At 46.2% G+C, this 19,028-nt stretch overlaps 1 protein-coding gene across 3 annotated transcripts in view; it reads right to left on the minus strand.

Moving 5' to 3' along the window:
• Positions 1-346: 346 nt before the first annotated feature.
• Positions 347-19,028, minus strand: part of TOP1MT (DNA topoisomerase I mitochondrial) — a 125,307-nt gene continuing 106,625 nt past the window's right edge. For all 3 annotated transcript variants that reach the window (XM_030219799.1, XM_030219809.1, XM_030219819.1), the window contains exons 13-14: positions 14,664-14,813; positions 347-646 (exon numbers count right to left, since the gene is read on the minus strand). In XM_030219799.1, coding sequence (XP_030075659.1) covers positions 544-646; positions 14,664-14,813 — 253 coding nt within the window. In that variant the 3' untranslated portion in view covers positions 347-543. The remainder of the gene's footprint in view (positions 647-14,663; positions 14,814-19,028) is intronic.

Here is a 19,028-nt window from a genome sequence, read left to right on the forward strand (position 1 = left end):
GCATGGGCTGGTGCAACCAGAACAGCAAAGCATCATCCCTGAAGGTAAAAGGAATGGTGGATGCGTTCAATTTATTCTAACACAAAAACTCTTCCCTACATTTCAGTAAGATTTAATATATCTGATGTAAAAACAGGGAAAGATAATCGATGTGGTGAGAAAACTCCTGACGCAGCTGTGTCGAGTCCTGTTCTCCCCTATTTTATATCTTTTATGATTAATAAAAATTTTTTAATCTTCACCATCGGAGTACCATCTTCATTTTTCATCATTTTTGTTCTCCTCATTTTTTAGAGTCATCTTCGCTACTTTGTGTATTAAAACCAGGAAAAAGCACAGACATCACTCCAGGTTCCCATATTAACTTTAATGTTTTGAACTGAAGTATTTAACAAGGTACAAAAAAATGAATTTATATACACATCGGAATGACCCACTTATTCACATTTGCTCTTGTAAAAGATTAAGAATAAAAATGATTGAAAAAGTGGGAGGGGGGAAAGAAAAAGGACCAACATGTCATGGGAGATGAGGTAGCAGCATTTAGAATTCAAAGTCTTCATCAGCCATTGCAATTGCCCAGGCAAACTTATCTCTCTGTGTTTTATTGTAGACCTTCTCAATAGGCACACCATACTTCTTACACCTGCAAGGTAAAATGGAGAAAACAAGGAATCTGTGACAACATTTCTGTGCAAGCACTTTCACCCACGCAGCAGTCCTTCCAATACTGCTGAGGCTCCTGGCAACTTTCAACCAACTAGCTTCCCACTTGCCTCTAGGCAGCTGCTCTGCCTTATAAATTATTCTCTAAAGCTGGCTATAAATCAATAGGGATATCCTAAAAAACCTGGCCTATTTGTTGCCCTTGAGGAATGAACTTGGACAAGTCTGCCCTAAAAGATTCTAGGGCCACCAAGACTCAGTTCCTGGAATTACATCTACAGACTAAACAAAAAGTTACTGGGTCTCTAACCAAATACAGAACTAATAAACTGAAACAGAAAGAGAACAGGAAAAGGAAGATTTAATTCTGCAAACAACCAACAGGTAGAATAACAAGGGTTCAGAGAGATACCATTACCTAGGAAGTTTCTCTTTACTTACCCAGTGTCGGGATGGGGGGGGGATTCCTGGGGGAGGATGTCGAGGGGTGGGGTGAGGTTTATGAGAGGCTGTCCTTGCTAGTCAGTATAGAGCTGGGACACAGTCTTGGCACACATCTGCTTCCTCTCTAGTCAGGGCCACCAAGAGACAGAGCCGGGCCCAGGGAAGGGCCACCGCAGCACCCCCCCCTCAGGCCACCGCTGCCCTTCCCTCATCTGTTTCTCCCTCAGTCTGTCACTCTCCTGCTCCGACACATAGGGGCAGGAGAGAGACCAACCCCAGCGTCGAGCCAACCCTTGGAGATTGAACCTGGGAAATCTTGCCCCCCCCCCCCCTCTGGTGTCCCTGTCTATAGTCCTGGTCAAGACCAGATAATTCCAGCAAATCCAGTGCTAGATCTCTATGGTTTGTGTCTGAAGGATCAATGATGAACTGTTGTAATCTTAAAACTCCAAGAAAATACTGGGAAGCATGTTATTCAAATCTTATTCTGGATTACATTGGTGCAAGGGACAGACCACTAGCAACTTTAGGCAAGCTAGAGGTTATGCCGCCCCCTGCCGAACAGTTCAAGGAACTGTGGTATTGGGGAAAATGTCTCGGGGCAAAACAATGACTCACAATGCACTTAAAAAACAATTTCACTATAGTCAACAATCATTCCTACTAGACAGGTAAAAATAAGTTACTAATCAACTTTTGGTGATACATTCATGACCATCTTTCAAGAGCTCTACTCCCTTTATCATTTTACTGCAGAATATAAAACTTGTAAATCAACTGCACAGACATGTCCTATAAATGGAACAAACTATATAAAAACTGGTTACACCGGTAACTCTGAGCATGAAGTGACCAAGTGCTGTGCCTTCTTAAAGCATACCTGCTTATCTGTAAATGGTATTTTCTAAGGACAGCACAATGGATGAGGTCATCCAACAGAACCTAAAACAAACATTTTAAAAAAATGTTTTAGAGCTTTCTAAAGTGGTGCATTGAGCAAGCACAGGACTTCCATTGTCAGTGCTGTAGCACAGGGTCACCCTCAGTTCTTCAGGCTTGTGCCAGAAGACATATGGGAAGAGATTAGGGCTGCACATCAATAAAAATGTTAATCCTGATAAATCACACAATTAAAGGTATGTCGTTTACTTTTTTCCCCACTGCAGCACCTTGTGACTCTGGACAAGTCATTTAACCCTCCACTGCCTGGAGTCACAAGGAGCTGCGGTGGGAAAATATAAATAAAACATACCTTTAATAGCACAATTAATCAAAATTACAAATTTTAATCGAAATGCAGCCCTTGAAAAATTAAAGAAGAAAAAGTAATGAAAAGATAAGAAATACAAAGTGAAAAATTACAAATTAAAGAATCTAAAGCAGCATCCAGAATAGGCATAAACAGTCCTACAGTTTACACAGCCTACTACAAAAAAGCAAGTCTAGAAGAGACTGGAATATCTTAATATGAGGAGTGGCCTAGTGGTTAGGGTGGTGGACTTTGGTCCTGGGGAACTGAGGAACTCAGTTCAATTCCCACTTCAGGCACAGGCAATTCCTTGTGACTCTGGGCAAGTCACTTAACCCTCCATTGCCCCATGTAAGCCGCATTGAGCCTGCCATGAGTGGGAAAGCGCGGGGTACAAATGTAACAAAAAAAATAAAAAGCAAGTCTAAAAGAGACTGGAATATCTTAATATGAGGAGTGGCCTAGTGGTTAGGGTGGTGGACTTTGGTCCTGGGGAACTGAGGAACTCAGTTCAATTCCCACTTCAGGCACAGGCAATTCCTTGTGACTCTGGGCAAGTCACTTAACCCTCCATTGCCCCATGTAAGCCGCATTGAGCCTGCCATGAGTGGGAAAGCGCGGGGTACAAATGTAACAAAAAAAATAAAAAGCAAGTCTAAAAGAGACTGGAATATCTTAATATGTATATCCTAGAGGAAAGGAGAGAGAGGGGAATATGATAGCAGAAGTTTACAAATTTAAAAACTAATAATATAAAAACTAATCTTTTTTCAGAGATGGGGAAGCAGTAAAACTAGAGGTCATGAGATGAGGTTGCAGGGTGGGAGTCCTGGAAGCCAGGAATGTCACAGAAAGGGTGGTGGATGCTTGTATGTATTCCTGCGAGAGGTTGTGAAGACAAAAATGGTGACAGACTTCAAAAATGTGTGGGCTCAACACAGAGGATCACTATATAGAAAAAGGATGGAATCCAATTAAAGCAAAACTTAAATGACTTCATAATAGGAGTGAACTCTGAAGGTAGCTTCAGAGGTTAAGAAGTAAGAGCGATGCCGGGCAGACTTCTACAGACTAGATCCTACAAATGTAAAAACAGATTAGGATCAAGGCTGGAGTGGGCTCCAGCAGCAAGTCCAGTAGTTGGGAAATAGGACCAGTGCCGGGCAGATGTCTACAGTCTGTGCCCAAAAATGGTCAGGGAGAGACAAAGATTAAGTACACCAGTGTTGAACATGAAGAAGTGGAACCTGTGCACAGTGCCAGATTCAACTCTGGTCACCTTGATGGGTAGACTGAGTGGACCAAGCAGGTCCTTATCTGCTGACATTTACTATTTTCTGTTTAAAGCTATTACCAGAAGAAGTCTGAACAGAGACAAGATGGGTGTTGTGAGGACCAATATCCTGTTGTCCTTGGTGAATCTTATATATATAAGCAAATTTGCTTTTTTTTTTCCTGAAGAGTAGGACATCATTATCCTGAAAAGTTCCAATTCCTATCCATAGGTGTCCTTTTTTCTTAAAGATGAAAAAATGTTAAAAAAATTATATAGAAGACCAACTGTCAATCTTGATTTTAGTGGCAACTTTTTTTTTCTCAAGCTTCTGTTCTTTGCAAAGGCAACCTAGAAATAATACAAAAACAATAGCCCTAGGGCAATAGAAATCAGATTTTAAACCTCAAAGAGATTCTCCAACACTGACCAAACCTAGTGTGATTTGGGAATCTGTCTCCAGACAGTAGTGGGATGCTGAGAAGTATGGATGTAATAGCACAAGTGCATGATCATAGTTTCTGGGCCTGTGCTTGGGGATTTTTTCAGGAGTAGCTTGATGTGAGTTCCATTCAGGTACATAAGTACATAAGTAATGCCACACTGGGAAAAGACCAAAGGTCCATCGAGTCCAGCATCCTGTCCACGACAGCGGCCAGTCCAGGCCAAGGGCACCTGGCGAGCTTCCCAAATGTACAAACATTCTATACACGTTATTCCTGGAATTGTGGATTTTTCCCCAGTCCATTTAGTAGTGGTTTATGGACTTGTCCTTTAGGAAACTATCTAACCCCTTTTTAAACTCTGCTAAGCTAACTGCCATCACCACGTTCTCCGGCAACGAATTCCAGAGTTTAATTACGCATTGGGTGAAGAAACATTTTCTACAATTTGTTTTAAATTTACTACACAGTAGTTTCATCGAATGCCCCCTAGTCCTAGTATTTTTGGAAAGCGTGAACAGACGCTTCACATCCACCTGTTCCACTCCACTCATTATTTTATATACCTCTATCATGTCTCCCCTCAGCCGTCTCTTCTCCAAGCTGAAAAGCCCTAGCCTCCTTAGTCTTTCATAGGGAAGTCGTCCCATCCCCGCTATCATTTTAGTCGCCCTTCGCTGCACCTTTTCCAATTCTACTATATCTTTCTTGAGATGCGGCGATCAGAATTGAACACAGTACTCAAGGTGCGGTCGCACCATGGAGCGCTACAACGGCATTATAACATCCTCACACCTGTTTTCCATACCTTTCCTAATAATACCCAACATTCTATTCGCTTTCCTAGCCGCAGCAGCACACTGAGCAGAAGGTTTCAGTGTATTATCGACGACGACACTCAGATCCCTTTCTTGGTCTGTAACTCCTAACATGGAACCTTGCATGACGTAGCTATAATTCAGGTTCTTTTTTCCCACATGCATCACCTTGCACTTGCTCACATTAAACGTCATCTGCCATTTAGCTGCCCAGTCTCCCAGTCTCGTAAGGTCCTTCTGTAATTTTTCACAATCCTGTCACGAGTTAACGGCTTTGAATAACTGTGTCATCAGCAAAAATAATTACCTCGCTAGTTACTCCCATCTCTAAATAATTTATAAATATGTTAAAAAGCAGCAGTCCTAGCACAGACTGCTGAGGAACCCCACTAACTACCCTTCTCCATTGTGAATACTGCCCATTTAACCCCACTCTCTGTTTCCTATCCTTCAACCAGTTTTTAATCCACAATAGGACATTTCCTCCTATCCCATGACCCTCCAATTTCTTCTGTAGCCTTTCATGAGGTACCTTGTCAAACGCCTTTTGAAAATCCAGATACACAATATCAACCGTCTCCCCTTTGTCCACATGTTTGTTTACTCCTTCAAAGAATTGAAGTAAATTGATCAGTCAAGATTTCCCCACACAAAAGCCGTGCTGACTTGGTCTCAGTAATCCATGTCCTCGGATGTGCTCTAAAATTTTGTTTTTGATAATAGCCTCTACCATTTTCCCCGGCACCAACGTCAGACTCACCGGTCTATAATTTCCCGGATCTCCCCTGGAACCTTTTTAAAAATCGGCGTTACATTGGCCACACTCCAATCTTCCAGTACCACGCTCAATTTTAAGGATAAATTGCATATCACTAACAGAAGCTCCGCAAACTCATTTTTCAGTTCTATCAGTACGCTAGGGTGAATACCATCCGGTCCAGGAGATTTGCTACTCTTCAGTTTGCTGAACTGCCCCATTACGTCCTCCAGGTTTACCGTGAAGTCAGTAAGTTTCTCCGACTCGTCCACTTGAAATACCATTTCCGACACCGGTATTCCACCCAAATCTTCCTCAGTGAAGACCAAAGCAAAGAATTCATTCAATCTCTCCGCTACGTCTTTATCTTCCTTGATTGCTCCTTTTACCCCACGGTCATCCAGCGGCCCAACCGATTCTTTTGCCGGCTTCCTGCTTTTAATATACCTAAAAAAATTTTTGCTATGTTTTTTGCCTCTAATGCTATCTTTTTTTCGTAATCCCTCTTGGCCTTCTTTATCTGTGCCTTGCATTTGCTTTGACACTCCTTATGCTGCTTCTTATTATTTTCAGATGGTTATTTTCCTGTTCCCAGAAGCCTTACAATTTAAAATTATACCTGAGGCAATGCAAGGTTAAGTGATTTGTCCAAGATCACAAGCAACTGCAATGGGATTTAAATCTGGCTTTCCTAGTTCTCAGCCACTGCGCTAACCATCAGCTACAAACTTCTAGGGGAGAACCCATTCCAAGAGCAAGGTTTTATTTCTTATAATCACAAAATGAATATCTGTCATACCAGTTGCAGGCTTTAGAAGAAGCATTAACAGCTGGCTCCTACATACACAGTGCTGTAATACTCCCCTGGGGCCTTCCTTCTCCTCATCTGATCTCCCAGCTTTACTCTGGGCTGGGGTACGTGTTGTTTAAGTGCCACTGTTTAGGCACCAGGAAGGTCCGGTGCCAGGATCTTAGGGCACCAGAGCGTTGAAATGCCAAATGGCAGTGCCTAAGTCTCACATGCCCTGGCTTCTGCTCCTCTTGCTGTGCATACGTTGAATATCCGGGCAGTCCAACACTCTCCTTTGGTACCACCCACCTATAATTCAGGCACCAGATCAGCCTGGGGGTACATGATCCTCAGCGCCATCTCACACTGCACCAGTGGAACTTCAGCAGCACTGAGTGCAGTAGCTTCGAGCACCGTCAGCCCTATGGCTTGCTCTCTAGCCGGTGACAATTGGTCTTTCTCCTAAACCTCATCATCTCCAGTGCCGGCCACAAAGAATGATGCCAGTGCAATGAGAAATTCTGGCTTGCCTCTACAGGCAGGTGGCTCCTGGTATGGATGTATGTAGATTACTCTACCCCCAACTCCAGGCTCCACCTCCGACGCTGTGTACCTCTATAATAGGCTTCATTATAGAGGTAGGTGCAGGGCTGATGGTGTCTTAAGTTACTGCAGTCAGTGCCACTGAAGCACCGCTGATGCAGTGCAAAATGGTGCCAGGGATCTTGTACCTGCATGTTGCTCTGGGACCCACATTACATGTGGCTGGTGCCAAAGGAAAGTGGGGCTGTTGCTGGGATTTTTAAAGCCTCCTGGGATATGCATGGTAAGATGAGCGGAAGTTGGGGGTACGTGATGTTTAGGCATGCTAAACATCCAAGGGCCTAAAGATTCTGGCACTGGATGTATAAGTATTGCCATACTGAGACAGACCAAAGATCCATCAAGCCCAATATCCTGTTTCCAACAGCAGCTAATCCAGGTCACAAGTACCTGGTAGAATCCCAAAAGAGTAAAACAGATTATATGCTGCTTATCCTAGAAATAAGCAGTGGATTTTCTCAAGGCCATCTTAATAATGGTTATGAATTTTTCTTTTAGGAAATTATCCAAACCTTTCCATATCATCAAGCTGATCAATCCATAGACTGGTGGGTTGTGTCCATCTACCAGCAGGTGGATAGAGAGAGCAAACTTTTGCCTCCCTATATGTGGTCATGTGCTGCCGGAAACTCCTCAGTATGTTCTCTATCTCAGCAGGTGGTGGTCACACACAGCAGCAGCTCTGGCTAGGCCTCCAAGCCTAATTTTTAGGTTTTGTTGAGTGCCTGGGGTTGAGGGCTCTTTTGAGCAAGTGCAAACCTGGTGGTGCCAGGTCCCTCCTTTTCTCCCCCCCTCCCGCTGGCTCCGTTAAAAAAAAAAAAAAAAAAATTTTTTTGAACGTCTTTAAAGGCGTTTATTTCGACGTTTATTTAAACGTTTATTGCAGCTACTCACTGGGACACCAGGTCGTTACAGCTCGGAGCGGCAAGCAGGTAATTTTTACCTTTTTATAGCAGGCAGGGGGTTCCCCGATTCTTCTCCTCGTGGCATATGGCGTCGGAGGGCGAGGGCGCAAAGGGTCGCTCCCCGGATCGCTTGAGCGCTTCTAGAGGGGATGCGGGGGTCTTAAAGCCTGATTCGCCCTTGTTGGGTGACAGTTTCGTGACCGATGAAGGTCCCGGTCCTTCCTCCGGCGTGGCGGTTTTTCCCGCCATAAACGCCCATCCCCCGCTCCTCGCCTCCACCATCTTGGCCGGCCACGCGGCTCGGATGGCTTCTTCGTGGGCCGCCCTTGAGGTTGGAGACATTAATGCCATGAACGCCCTTAATTTGGGCGACGGCACAAAAGCGGCTAAAGTTAAGCGCCGTTCTTCCCGCGCGGCTCCTTCGCGGAGTGTGGCGCCGGAGGCCATTTTGGATGCGCAGCATGTCTCTCCCCCGCTCTTGCGAGCGCCGGTTGAGGGTGCGTCTAGGGCTGTTGCCCAGGCTGCGGAAGTGCACAGTCTGGGGGGTTTCTCCCCCGAGTTTGTTTTGCTGCTGCATCAGGCCTTCCTCATGCAAAACGCTGCCCCTGCTCCCTCGTCTGGTAAAGAGGTTGAGGTTCCCAGAGGTAAACGCCCTCGGGTTGATTCCCAGGCCTTGGAGGACTTTGTCTCCTCCGATGTAGATGAGGGCAGCGTGTCTGAGGTCTCCCAACGGTCCTTTGCGGATTCCTTGGAGGAGACGGATCCCCGCTCGGATGGAGCGGATGACCCCTCTGCAGCGCGGCTTTTTAGCCCAGAGGATTTGCCCAACCTGTTGATACAGGCCATGGACACTTTGAAGATTTCCTCTCCGGAGGACGTCTCTCCCTCAGCCCCTGTTGGCTCTGCCATTATGCTGGGGACGAAGCGCCCGCCTAGAACCTTCCACGTGCATGATGCCATGCACACCTTAATTTCGGCTCAATGGGATGTCCCGGAAGCGAGCCTTAAAGTGGCTAGGGCTATGTCCCGCCTCTATCCTTTGGCTGTGAGTGAACGTGAGGCCTATCTGTGGCCTACCGTGGATTCTTTAATCACTGCGGTGACTAAGAAAACGGCGTTGCCGGTGGAAGGTGGCACGGCCCTAAAGGACGCCCAAGACAGAAGATTGGAGGTGGCCTTAAGGTCGTCCTTTGAGGCGGCTGCTTTAAGTTTGCAGGCCTCAGTTTGCGGCTCCTATGTGGCCAGGGCGTGCCTGACTATGGTGCAGCGGGCTTCCCCCTCGGATCATTCCTTGAGGGCTGATTGGCCGGCCCTGGAATCGGGCTTAGCCTATTTGGCAGACTTGCTGTATAATGTCTTGAGGGCCTCAGCGAAAGGCAAGGCTCAGACAATCTCTGCGCGGCGGTGGCTTTGGCTGAAACATTGGTCTGCTGACCACGCCTCTAAATCCCGCCTGGCTAGATTGCCTTTTAAAGGCAAGCTGCTCTTTGGGGGGTCGAGCTGGACAAAATCGTGACCGATCTCGGCACGTCTAAGGGCAAGAAGTTACCAGAGGTCAGGGCTCGGGCTAGTACTCGTCCCGGTACCTCCAGAGGATGGTTGCAGGAAGCCCGTCGGTACCGCCCGGGCAAGTCGGGTTCCTCTGCCCCCTCTTCCTTCAAGAGGAATTTCTCCCCCAAGCAGCATTCCTTTCGCAGAGACCGCCGTCCCGGAGGTGCTTCCTCCGGTCCTCCCCCAGGGTCTCGTACCCAATGACGGGGCCTTGGTCCACGCCCCAGTGCAGATTGGAGGACGGCTGTCCTCGTTTCTGGGCGAGTGGACCACAATAACTTCAGACGCGTGGGTGCTGGAAGTCATCAGAGACGGCTACAAGCTAGAGTTCTGCCGACCCTTAAAAGACGGGTTTGTACTCTCTCCCTGCAAGTCTCCGGTCAAAGCTGTGGCAGTGCAGCAGACCTTGGACAATCTGATCCGCCTGGGCGCGGTCGTTCCGGTGCCAGAAAGTCAGCTTGGCAAGGGACGTTACTCCATTTACTTTGTGGTACCAAAGAAAGGAGGTTCTGTCCGGCCTATCCTCGACCTCAAAGGGGTCAATCGGGCCTTGAAAGTGCGGCACTTTCGCATGGAGACTCTCCGCTCTGTTATAGCGGCAGTGAAGGCAGGAGAGTTCTTGGCTTCCTTGGACCTCAAGGAAGCGTACCTGCATATTCCCATCTGGCCTCCTCATCAACGCTTTCTGCGTTTTGCAGTCCTGGGACGACACTTCCAGTTCAGAGCCCTCCCGTTCGGGTTGGCTACTGCTCCGCGGACCTTTTCCAAAGTAATGGTGGTCATCGCGGCCTTCCTACGAAAGGAAGGGGTACAAGTCCATCCTTATCTGGACGACTGGTTGATCCGAGCCCCCTCTTATGCAGAGTGCGGCAAAGCTGTGGACCGGGTAGTTGCTCTTTTGAGCTCCCTGGGATGGATCATCAACTGGGAGAAGAGCCAGCTGCGCCCGACTCAGTCCCTGGAGTACCTGGGAGTTCGATTCGACACCCAAGTGGGCAGAGTGTTCCTGCCAGACAATCGGATTGTCAAACTTCAGGCTCAGGTGGACCAGTTCCTAGTAGCCTCTCCTCTTCGGGCTTGGGACTATGTGCAGCTGTTGGGCTCTATGACGGCCACGATGGAAGTAGTGCCCTGGGCCAGGGCTCATATGAGACCACTTCAACACTCTTTGCTGCAGCGCTGGACTCCGATGTCGGAGGATTATGCTGTACGCCTTCCCTTGGACCCAGCAGTGCGCAAGGCGCTGAGCTGGTGGATGCAGACAGACAAGTTGTCTGCGGGAATGCCTCTGGTGACCCCAGAGTGGATTGTCGTCACGATGGACGCCTCTTTGTCGGGCTGGGGAGCCCACTGCTTGGGAAGGACAGCGCAGGGGCTCTGGTCTCCTGCAGAGGCAAAGTGGTCTATCAACCTCCTGGAACTCAGAGCCATTCGGTTGGCGCTTTTGGAGTTCATCCCGGTACTGGTGTTGAAGCCTGTACGGGTCCTGTCGGACAATGCCACGGCTGTGGCCTATGTCAACCGCCAGGGAGGTACCAAGAGCGCCCCTCTAGCCAAGGAGGCTATGAATCTTTGCCAGTGGGCGGAAGCGAACCTGGAGCAGCTTTCAGCGGCCCACATTGCCGGAGTCATGAATGTCAAGGCGGACTTTCTCAGTCGCCATACCTTGGAGCCCGGAGAGTGGCAGCTATCTGCTCAGGCGTTCTTGGACATCACGAAGCGCTGGGGCCAGCCGAGCCTAGATCTGATGGCGTCATCGGCCAATTGCCAAGTGCCGCGCTTTTTCAGCAGAGGACGGGACCCTCGATCCCTGGGAGTAGATGCTCTTCTCCAACAGTGGCCGACACAAGAGCTTCTCTATGTGTTCCCGCCCTGGCCCATGTTGGGCAGGGTGCTAGACCGGGTGGCAAAGCATCCCGGCAGGGTAATCCTGGTGGGTCCGGATTGGCCCAGACGTCCCTGGTATGCGGACTTGATCAGGCTCTCAGTCGACGATCCTCTGCGGCTGCCAGTGGAGCAGGGCCTGTTAAATCAGGGTCCCGTGGTGATGGAGGATCCCTCCCACTTTGGTCTTACGGCCTGGCTATTGAGCGGCAGCGTCTGAGGAAGAAGGGCTTCTCAGACAAGGTCATCGCCACTATGCTGAGAGCGAGGAAGCGCTCTACTTCTACTGCTTACGCCAGGGTTTGGCGTATCTTTGCAGCGTGGTGTGAAGCAGGCTCACTTTCTCCCTTCACTGCTCCAATTTCTTCAGTGTTGGCGTTCCTGCAAGAAGGTCTGGAGAAAGGCCTGTCGCTCAGTTCCCTTAAAGTCCAGGTAGCGGCTCTGGCTTGCTTCAGGGGCCGCCTGAAGGGTGCTTCCCTGGCTTCGCAGCCAGATGTGGTGCGCTTTCTCAAGGGAGTTAATCACCTGCGCCCTCCTCTGCACTCAGTGGTGCCTGCGTGGAATCTCAACCTGGTGCTAAGAGCATTGCAGAAGCCGCCTTTTGAACCCTTGTCGAGGGCATCTCTGAAAGACCTGACGTTGAAAGCAGTCTTTTTGGTGGCTATCACTTCAGCCAGAAGAGTTTCCGAGCTCCAGGCGCTCTCATGTAGAGCCTTTTCTGCAGTTCACTGAGGCAGGAGTGACTATTCGCACAGTGCCTTCCTTCCTGCCCAAGATTGTTTCTCGCTTCCATGTGAATCAGCAGCTCTGTCTCCCTTCCTTTCGTAGGGAGGACTACCCAGAGGAGTACTCTGCTCTTAAATATCTGGATGTGAGACGAGTCATCATCAGATACTTGGAAGTGACCAATGATTTCCGGAAATCGGATCATCTGTTTGTCCTGTTTGCAGGTCCTCGTAAGGGTCTGCAGGCTGCTAAGCCTACAGTGGCAAGATGGGTCAAGGAAGCCATTGCAGCGGCTTATGTGGCCGCGGGGAAGGTGCCGCCTATCCAGCTGAAGGCTCACTCCACTAGAGCTCAGGCGGCCTCGATGGCAGAGGCCGGATCCGTCTCCTTGGAAGAGATATGCAAGGCGGCAACTTGGGCTTCGGCTCATACATTCTCCAAGCATTACCGTTTGACTGTGGCTGCACGGGCGGAGGCCCGGTTTGGAGCTTCAGTGTTGAGGTCAGGGATTTCACTGTCCCGCCCTGGGTGAGTACTGCTTCGGTACATCCCACCAGTCTATGGATTGATCAGCTTGATGATATGGAAGGTAAAATTATGTATCATACCTGATAATTTTCTTTCCATTAATCATAGCTGATCAATCCATAGCCCCTCCCAGATATCTGTACTGTTTTTATTCTGGTTGCATTTCAGGTTCAAGTTTAGTCTTCAGTTACTTCAGTAAGACTTCGTGTTCAAGTTTTTTCACTTGGATTCTTCAAGAGTTGAGACGAGTTTGTGTTACAGTGAGCTGCTGCACTCCTCTCCCCTCCGTTTTACGGGGCTGGATTGAGACTTAAAATTCTGCCGGCACTCCCTCCCGCTTCGTGCGGTTGTAGGGCAGCTTTGTACCCCTCCCGCTTCGGCGGTGTTAGGGTCAGTCAGCTCCTCCCGCGGTTGCGGTTGCAGGATAAGCCAGATCCCCCCGCATCGGCGGGTGTGGTGTCCCTCCCCCGCTCCGCGGGGATGAGCTGGACGGATTCCCCTCCCCCACTTGTGTGGGGATGAGCTGGGTTAATTCCCCTCCCCCGTTTCGGCGGTGGTGAGCTGGGCAGAGTGTCCCTTCGTGGGTGTAATTCTCTAAGTGCTGAGTCCTGCGGATGGAGCTTTGATATCGACATACTGAGGAGTTTCCGGCAGCACATGACCACATATAGGGAGGCAAAAGTTTGCTCTCTATCTCCACCTGCTGGTAGATGGACACAACCCACCAGTCTATGGATTTATCAGCTATGATTAATGGAAAGAAAATTATCAGGTATGATACATAATTTTACCTTTTTAAACTCTGATAAGAACTACTTTTACCACATTCTCTGGCAAACAATACCAGAGTTTAATTACACACTGAGTGAAGAAATATGTTCTCCAATTTTAAATTTACTAGTAGCTTCACTAAATACCCCCTAGTTGTAGTACTTTTCAGATTCACGTCTTCCCGTTCAAAACTTTTCACTCAAAGAATAGTTAAGCTCTGGAACTCGCTGCCAGATGTGGTTAACAGTGGTTAGCATATCTGGGTTTTAAAAAAAGGGTTGGACAAGTTCCTGGAGGAAACGTCCATAGGCTGTTACTGAAATGGACATGGAGGAAGCCACTGCGTTGCCTCGGGATTGGAAGCACGGAATGTTTCTGCCAGGTACTTGTGACCTGAATTGGCTACTGTTGGACGCAGGATACTGGGCTAGATGGACCATTGGTCTAACCCAGTATGGCTATTCTTACGTTCTCTATCATATCTCCCCTCAACTGTCTCTTCTCCAAGCTAAAGAGCCCTAGCCTCTTTAGCCTTTTTTCATAGGGAAGTCGTCCCATCCCCTTTATCATTTTCATCACTTTTCTCTGTACATTTTCTAATCCTGCTATATCTTTTTTGAGATGCAGTGACCAGAACTGCACATAATATTCGAGGTATGGTTGCACCATAGAGTTATATAAAGACAATATAACATCATCAGTTTTGTTTTCCATTCCTTTCCTAATAATTCTTAACATTCCATCTGCATTTTTTTTTAGCCACTGCTGCACACTGCGCAGAGGGTTTCAACGTATCATTAACAATGACACCTAGATCCTTTTCCTAGGCGGTGACTCCTAATGTGGAACCTTGCATTACATAGCTATAGTTTGGGTTCTTCTTTCCCACATGCATCAATTTGCACTTGCTCACATTCAATGTCATCTGCCATTTATATGCCCAGTCTGGTTAGGTCTTCTTGCAATTTTTCACAATTCTCTTGTGATTTAACAACTTTGAATAACTGTCATCAGCAAATTTAATTTCCTCACTAGTTACTCCCATCTCTAGATCATTTATAAATATGTTAAAAAGCAGCAGTCCCAGCACAGATCCCTGGGGAATCCCACTATCTACCCTTCTCCACTGAGAATACTGACTTATTTAACTCTACTCTCCTTTTTCTATCTTGTAACCAGTTCTTAATCCACAATGGCATTATGAAATACAGTACTCTCAGCCTATAACAGAACATGTCTGGAATTATTTACATACCAAGCTACAGTAATCCTGGGGTCCAGGTAGTTGAGCTTGGATGTGCCCAGAGCAATCTGCTTGTTTTCCTCCTTGTCTGTTGCCTGCACCTGTAGCTTCATCAGCTGCTCTTCTATCCGTTCCTTCAGTTTTTTCTTCTTCTCCACTTCCCTGGGGGCACACGAAACAGGATTACCATACAGTGCCAAATAAATGCAAACAAGGTGACAAGGAGAATGAGGAACAGGGCCAAAACACAAAAAAATGGAGAAAAACAAAAACCTCACCAAATAAAACAATATAGCAAAGCTGTGAGGGTAACCAGAAGAGAACGCAAAGGAAAAAAAATATATTAAAAGAAATCACTTGTTATTAGAAATGTCTATGGTAATTGCCCAATACAAAAACATGAAAGTGTATCCACAGGGAGGAAAAAGATCACTGGAGAGCAAAGACTCGACAGGACCGTGTTTTGGCGAAGATGGCTGCATCAGGAGTCAATAATCAAATTACTTCTGTCCTTATCATGAAACCGTACACTTCAGTAAGAATAAGCAAGAACTGGTTTACAGCAGAGCTATGCCTTTCGATTTTATCATATGACTCCTGATGCAGGCACACCTGAAACATGGCCTTGTCAAATTTTTGCTCTCCAATTGTCTTTTTCCTCCCTGTGGATCTATTTTTGTATTGGACAATTACCACAGACTTTTCCAATAAGGAGAAATTAATTCTTACCTGATAATTTGCTTCCCTTTAGTTCCGCCAGACTGGCCCAGAGAAGACTCATGGGTTGTCCACACCTACCAGCTGGTGGGGACAGAATTCTGATTCTTGAGTGAGCCAATAACAACCCTGCACAGGCTAGAATCAGTATCATCTTTCCGAAACAAGGTAGATAAAAGAAATAAGCCTGTATCTGCGCTACCGCCCAGCTCAATTACAGCCACCTGTACCTCCAAAGAATGTGCTGGCCTTTTTTTTTTTCCATAGCAATAAACAGACAATGAAACTAGCAGCTCCCCGCAGCATACAATCCTCAATAGAAGAGTCGTTTAAAGCACATATAACAAAATACTGGGCGGGGACTAAAAGGAAGCAAATCAGCAGGTAAGACTTAATTTCTCTGTCCTTAGTGTCCCTCCAGACCAGCCCAGAGAAGACTGATGGGAAGTTACAAAGCAGTAAATTCAAGGGATGAACCCACAGAGTGTAGATAATGTTAAAAGCTGTAAATAGCTGACATAGTGGAGAGCTGCAGATTGTGGGAGCAGATGACCAGATGCCAGCATGACCAATGAGTCATAAGGGACATGTGAGGACAGAGAAAGGATGTTGAGCAGGTGAGCGGGTGTAGCAGATGGGTAAGGTGTGAGAAGCCCGGAAAGAATGTAACTGACAGCTGCAGAAAAGAGCAAAAGGGCTAAGTAATGTGGGAATAATGCTGACGTACGTACGTGATGATGTGCTAACCATTGTGTGAAGATGTATATAAATGATACTGTGAAAGCTGAAAGCTAAGCAAAAAGGTTACAAGCTTTAGATTTGACTCTTCTAAGTACGTTGGTTTTGCTTCCTGTATAATGTTCTTATACAGCCTCTGTCCAAGGGAGGACAGTTGAAAAAAATAAAAGTTTTTTTTATTCTTTCTTGCTGAATATTGTGAATGTGATTTGTATAACCTAAGAGAATAAGGAGGTTTTAAACAAGAGCCCAGCAGTAAGAATACACTTTCCAAAAAACGCTTCCTAAAGAGCCTGGTCATCCACTCCGCAGTGTTGAACAGAGGAATGAAAGGAAAACAAAGAAGACCAAGCCGCCGGTCTACAAATGTCCATAGGAGGAATCAGAGAACATTCAACCCAGGAAAATTCCTGTCTCTGTGTGGAATGGGCCTTAGACTGCCTGCTAAGAAGGTATCTGGAACTGATCGTCTCTTTAATCCATCTCATGATAGCAGCCTTAGACACTGCCAACCCTTAATGACAGCTGCCCAGAAGACAAAAGACAGTCCAAGCGCCGAAATTCATCTGTCCTATAAATATACTCCAACACACTCCTGACATCCAGCTTGCATAAACGAGACTGCTCCTTTGAGCCCTTCGATGAACCTCATGATAGACAACACCACCGATTGGTTCAAATGAAATGACGTCAGCACCTTGGTCAGAAAAGAAGGAGCTGGACGTAAAATGTTTTTTTCCTTGGGGAAAATTCCAGAAGGGGCTCTCTTCAAGACAGAGCCTGCAACTCACACCCCTCGCTGAAGAAATTGCGACCAAGAATACAGAGTTACAGATCTTACTCTGAAGGGAACAAGATAACAGTGGTTCAAAGGGTGATCGAATCAGAACTGTGAGGACCAAATTACAATTAAGATCTCAAGAAAGAAAGGCATATGCCTCAGCAGCCAAAGAAGGCTGACACCTCTCAGAAATCGAACAACATCCGGGACTGCCACTGGGAAAGACCGAAGGTCCATCAATTCCAGCATCCTATTTCCAACAGTGGCCAATCCAGGTCACAAGTACCTGGCAAGATCCTAAAACAATATAATACATTTTATGCTGCTTATCTTACAAATAAGAAGTGGATTTTCCCCAAGTCCATTTTAATAATGGCTTATGAACTTTTCTTTTGGGAAGCTATCCAAACCTTTTTTAAACCCAGCTAAGCTAACTGCTTTTACCACATTCTCTGGCAAAGAATTCCAGACTTTAATTACATGTTGAGTGAAAAAATATTTTCTCCAATTTGTTTTAAATTTATTACTTTGTAGCTTCATTGCGTGCCCCCTAGTCCTAGTATTTTTGGAACGAGTAAACTTGTGATTCTTGTCTACCCATTCCTCTCCACTCATTATTTTATAGACCTCTATCATATATCTCCCCTCAGCCGTCTTTTCTCCAAGCTGAAGTGCCCTAGCCACTTTAGCCTTTCCTCATAGGGAAGTCGTCCCATCCCCTTTATCATTTTCATCGCCCTTCTCTGTACCTTTTCTAATTCCACTATATCTTTTTTTTGAAATGCGGTGACCAGAACTGAACACAGTATTCAAGGTGCAGTCGCATCATGGAGTGATGCAAAGGCATTATAACATCCTCATTTTTGTTTTTCATTCCTTTCCTAATAATATTTGGTTTCTTAGCTGCTGCCGCACACTGAGCAGACGGTTTCAATGGATCATCAACGATGAGACCTAGATCTTTTTCTTGTCAGCGACTACAAATATGGAAACTTACATTATGAAGCTATAGTTCAGGATCCTCTTTCCCACATGCATCACTCTGCAGTTGCTCACATTAAATGTCATCTGCCATTTGGACGCCCAGTCTCCCAGTCTCGTAAGGTCCTCTTATAATTTTTGACAATCCTCTTGAGATTTAATAATTTTGAATAACTGTGTCATCAGCAAATTTAATTACCTCACTAGTTACTCCCATCTCTAGATCATTTATAAATATGTTAAAAAGCAGCGGTCCCAGCACAGACCCCTGGGGAACCCCACTATCTACCTTTCTCCACCGAGAATACTGACCATTTAACCCTACTCTCTGTTTTATTTTAACCAGTTTTTAATCCACAATAGAACACTGCCTCCTATCCCATGACGCTTCAATTTCCTCTGGAGTCTTTCATGAGGTACTTTGTCAAACGCCTTTTGAAAAACCAGATACACAATATCAACCGGCTCACCTTTATCCACATTTATTCACCCCTTCAAAGAAATGTAGTAGATTGGTGAAACAAGATTTCCCTTCATTAAATCCGTGTTGGCTTTGTCTCATTAATCCATGCTTTTAAATATGCTGTGTAATTTTGTTCTTTATATTAGTCTCTACCATTTTGCCCAGCACAGACGTCAGGCTCACCGGTCTATAATTTCCCAGATCACCTCTGGAACCTTTGGCGTTACATTGGCCATCCTCCAATCTTCCAGTACCATGCTCGATTGTAATGATAAATTAAGCATTAACAATAGATCTCTCATCAGCATTTGATCTTGTCGATCATGATCTTTTGTTGTTTCGTCTGAGTGAGTTGGGAGTAGGTGGGGTGGTGCTTTCTTGGTTTAGAGATTTTTTTGGCAGTACGTAGTTATATGGTGAAAAGGGTAGGTTGTTTTCCCACCAGTTGGAGGCCTGGTTGTGGAGTGCTGCAGGATTTGCATTATCTCCCACTTTGTTTAATCTGTTGCTCCAACCCTTGGGATTGGAGCTTGAGAGGCTAAAAATACCATTTTATATTTATGCGGATGACATCACTTTATTGTTACCAACAGCTAAAGATTGGGCTACCACTTTGAATAGCATGATGGGTTGTGCCAGAATTATTGATAATTGAATTACTACTAATTGTTTAAAATTAAATCAAGAAAAAACTAAG

This window comes from Microcaecilia unicolor, chromosome 1, assembly GCF_901765095.1.
Source record: "Microcaecilia unicolor chromosome 1, aMicUni1.1, whole genome shotgun sequence".
NCBI lineage: Eukaryota > Metazoa > Chordata > Amphibia > Gymnophiona > Siphonopidae > Microcaecilia > Microcaecilia unicolor.